The 4,106-nt window shown below is 44.3% G+C and overlaps 1 protein-coding gene across 1 annotated transcript; it reads left to right on the top strand.

The window, feature by feature from the left end:
- Positions 1 to 313: 313 nt before the first annotated feature.
- Positions 314 to 1,168, top strand: LOC123988940 (F-box/LRR-repeat protein 15-like). Its single transcript, XM_046289699.1, has one exon. It carries the CDS (start codon positions 314 to 316, stop codon positions 1,166 to 1,168), a length of 855 nt encoding a protein of 284 aa, XP_046145655.1.
- The last annotated feature ends 2,938 nt before the right edge of the window (positions 1,169 to 4,106 follow it).

Below are 4,106 nucleotides of genomic sequence, written 5' to 3'. Positions count from 1 at the left end.
CTCAACTCCGACGATTGACGCTGGCCAGACGGATGGGAGGGGAAGAAGATTTCCACGGAGGGTTTCTACTGGGCAGTACAACGATTGGGCCCTTATGTCACGAGCCTGCTACTAAATGACCGCAACGTGTCAGGGAGACTCCGACCTCAGGTCCTCTCAATCGCCGTCCGGGGATGCCCGTTTCTAGCGAATGTAGATCTAACTGGCGCGACGATTCGTCCTCCCGCGATTCGCGATTTAACGCCTTCTGTTTGCGGTAGCGTCCGGTTTAAATGTTTTCGCGGCCACAGGCACGGAATTCCAGGGCAAATCCATGCCGTGGATACAGAGATCGTTACAGACATTGCGGCTTAAAGACTGTCCGTCGCTTCTCTCAGAAGCTGTTGCCGCTACGCTCACAGCAATGCGTTGCCTCGTTGACCTGGAATTGTCGGGGTGCCGTACCCTAACCACAATAGAACCACTCAAGGCCTTGATGGAAAATCAGGCCATACATGACACTCTGGAGGAACTCCGCATACAGGGGGTAAGTTTCGATCCCGTATATCTCGATCCAGAATTGGAGGACCTGCCTGTTCCGGAAGACCTGCAGCTGCCCTTCATCGAGTTGAACATGGGACCGGCAGACGAGGGAGCGACATTGGTCTCGGTATTCCGCAACTTGCGCATACTGGATTTACGATTCTGCGGATGGGTATCTAATTCATTGGTCCTCCACATTGGCCAACACTTAGGAAAATTGGAACGTTTGGACTTATCCGGATGCTCAAATATACGAGGGCAGTTTGGATTGGAGCCCTTGGAGGCGCTCCCAAAACTCCGCCAAGTGCACCTGGTCAATATGCATCCCAGCGTAGGAATACAACCCCTGGCCGCGATAAGAACCCTGGAGGAGATACAATGTCGGGATTCCGCAGGAGTGACGGACGAGGAGGTCTGCCAAGTAGTCCGCGGATGTCCGGCCCTAACAAAGTTCAATGTGGAAGGATGCCAGGGCATCACCCAGCAGACAATCACCGGAGTGACCGACATAGTACGACGGGAAGGACGGGACGCGGTACTTAGTCTTTGGGTCGGCGAAACAAATGTACAGAGATGGGCGAGAGCACGGCAGTCTCTGTTACTTAGAGTCTTCCACGACCGGGCATACCAACCGTTTTTGCAGTGAACGCGGGAGGGCGAATCGCGTCGCGGCGCGAGCACCACCACGCGTCCGCACCCCCACATCGCCGGGGACGGCAATGATTTTAAGGGGGGGGGGGGATTGTTACGTCCGGGTTTATTTTACATAACCCGACCTTGCGTTTCCCGTTTTGTGCGCTGCACTTGGAAGAAATTCCCCTGCGGGAGGCGCAAGGAAGGGTATTGACTTGATTTTCTCATCTTCGTATCCTGTCCGCGCTCCCCCTAACTTGCGTCTCTTCGTTGAGTGCGCTGCACTTGAAAATATTCCACACGAAGAGCACAAAGAAAGGGGTTTGAGATTTAAAATAATAATTCTTCTTTTTCTTTTCTCTTATTAGCTTCAATAGTTCAACCGTTAGTATACCAAGTTTGTGTACCTCGCCAGTGCGAAGCACTTGGAAATAATCCCAGACGAGGCACACAAAGGAGGCTATATTTAGCTCTTTCAAATAATACAAAGTCAACCTTTCCTTGAGATGATTGCCTACTCGAAACTGCGTAGTTCGAAAATTTAGAAAGTCGAAACCGTTAAGGGAGAGGTATCGTAAACATCCTCCGCCGCGCGGTTAAGCAGTGCGACGCACTTGGAAAATTCCCAGCTTGACCGTGTCGTACAAAGAAAACTATCGCTCTCCCCTGCTAGGGAGATACCTCTCCTACCTGCGAAGCATGCGTCAGCCGACCTTTCCACAAGGAATGAATGCAATTAAGTTCGAAATAATTGGTATGAAACGGAATGAAACTGTTTGAATGACTATGGAATGCGAGGGTTTGCGTGACAACCACTGAAGTTTGAAATTGTCGACCAACGTTCAAGAATGTTCCAAGCGAAGGTCGACTAAGGCAATAAACATCGACAATGAACTAAACGTTAAACGTGGAGCGTTTAGAAAATTCAAAACCATTAACAATCAATGCACGCGGAACTAATAACGATTAAATGCAGTAACGTATTTGCATATATCCGCGATTTGATAGTAATTATAAATATCGATTGCCTTTTTCGTAAACCGTCAAAGTACAAATAATAACGGAATGATTTTACATTATTTATCATTAGCCATTCAATAGTAAGTTAAACATCTATTAAAAAGGGGGCTAGATGCTCTTCGTTACCGAAATACTATTTGCAAATATCATTATAAAAGCCTCTTCGATAATAAATTCAGACAAAGGGCGTAATAGAATATTCCAGAAGTATAGAAACTGCGACGCATTAAATTCACTAGGCGTTAGAGGGGTAAAAGAAAGAGATAGCTTACGGAAAGACAGAGTCGGAAGAAAGGTCAAGAAGGGATGAGAACTCGGGAAACGCGCTTATACAAAACCAATACGCGCGGGCCTTCCCCTTCGACACGTACCCTGATTTGCCAAATGATGTCCCCACTTTGGGCCCATGATCGCGGGTCGAACCCTGAGATACGATCGCTTGACTGAGGCAAATCACTCTTCGTCGAAAAATCGTGAGGTACGTGACGGGGAGCCCGTGTTCGCGTTAAGCAGTAGTTTACGCGTGAAAATCGTTGTAATTAGCTGACCGGTAAAGTCCTTACAAAAGGCAGAGTGCCGGGAGATTGCGGTTCACGTTTCCGCGTAAAAGACTTTTACGAATACGTAAAACTTCACACTTTTCAATATTCTATCTTTTCTCTTTCGTTTTTAAAATCGCCGTTAATTAATATTTTTCTTTTTCCGCGTCGCGTCGTTTTGAAATTAGTTTTCGTATCGTCTCGTAACCGTAACACCGTCGAAAGGCCGGTCGCGAACGCGTAGTGCGTGTGACAAGTTTCTCATCTTTTCTTCGCCTTCCAGATTTCTAGACAACACCAGCGACCACTGAGCAAATTTACTAATATTTTATATTATCTAACATCGAGCTTGGTAAGTTTATCTATTTCATTTTGTCCAATACGACGAATCTGGATTTAGTGAGGCAAAACGGGCGATCTTGAAACCGCGTGTTCTGGAAGTTTCCCTCGAGATCGTTCTGTTCGACGTTTATCGAAGGTATCGAAGAACATTTCGCAATCTTAATAATAATTCCGTTCGCAGTAATGAGAGGCGGCCCATGAAACCGTTGGTTTTGGAAGTCTTTCCCCTTGGGACCGTTTTCCTCTCATCGTAATTTAATTGCTCATTGAAATCGCCGCTCGAATCAACTTTAAATTCTGTTCAATATAACCGAATTTCGCCGATCTTGTTAAACATATATCTAAATTGCAATTTTTCTTTCTATATTCCTAACAGCTCGAATTCTTTGTAACCAATTTAATTACTGTTATGCTTTTCTTTTTTTGAAATTATATTTCTTTTTGTTACACACAACTAGTTTCAGATTCATTTTAGTTTAACACACTTCCTACCTAACATTCACGCTAACCATTCTTTGGCACAAATTCGCAAGAGGGGCCCGTATGGGACTAGAGCATTGACGAACTCAATATAACAACTTCAGAATCTTACTATAAAAATTAAACGATTCTTTTTAATTGTTCCGATCGTTAACGACCTAACATCGTCGAGCGCGATCGCGACTGGTGGCAGCGAAAATACCGTTCTCATCCGCGTATTAACGCCTAATAAATCAATTATGTTATTTTATTAACTATATATTCTTTTTAATTTTGTACGTCGCGCGCCGTATCACTCGCTCGCGACGTAACACTATATCTACATTAGATATGTAATATACATTTAATAACAATATCATTATTACTATATCTACATCAGATGTAATGTAATATACTGATTTATTCCCACAGACCAATGTACATTTAATAACAATATCATTATTACTATATCTACATTGGATACAATGTAATATACTGATACCTTCCCACAGATCAATGTACATATAATAACAGTTTCGTAGTTACTATATCTACAATAGATATAATGTAATATACCGATGCCTTCCCACA

The sequence above is a fragment of the Osmia bicornis genome, unplaced genomic scaffold (assembly GCF_907164935.1).
Source record: "Osmia bicornis bicornis unplaced genomic scaffold, iOsmBic2.1, whole genome shotgun sequence".
Lineage (NCBI taxonomy): Eukaryota > Metazoa > Arthropoda > Insecta > Hymenoptera > Megachilidae > Osmia > Osmia bicornis.
This window is presented reverse-complemented; position numbering and strand designations above follow the sequence as displayed.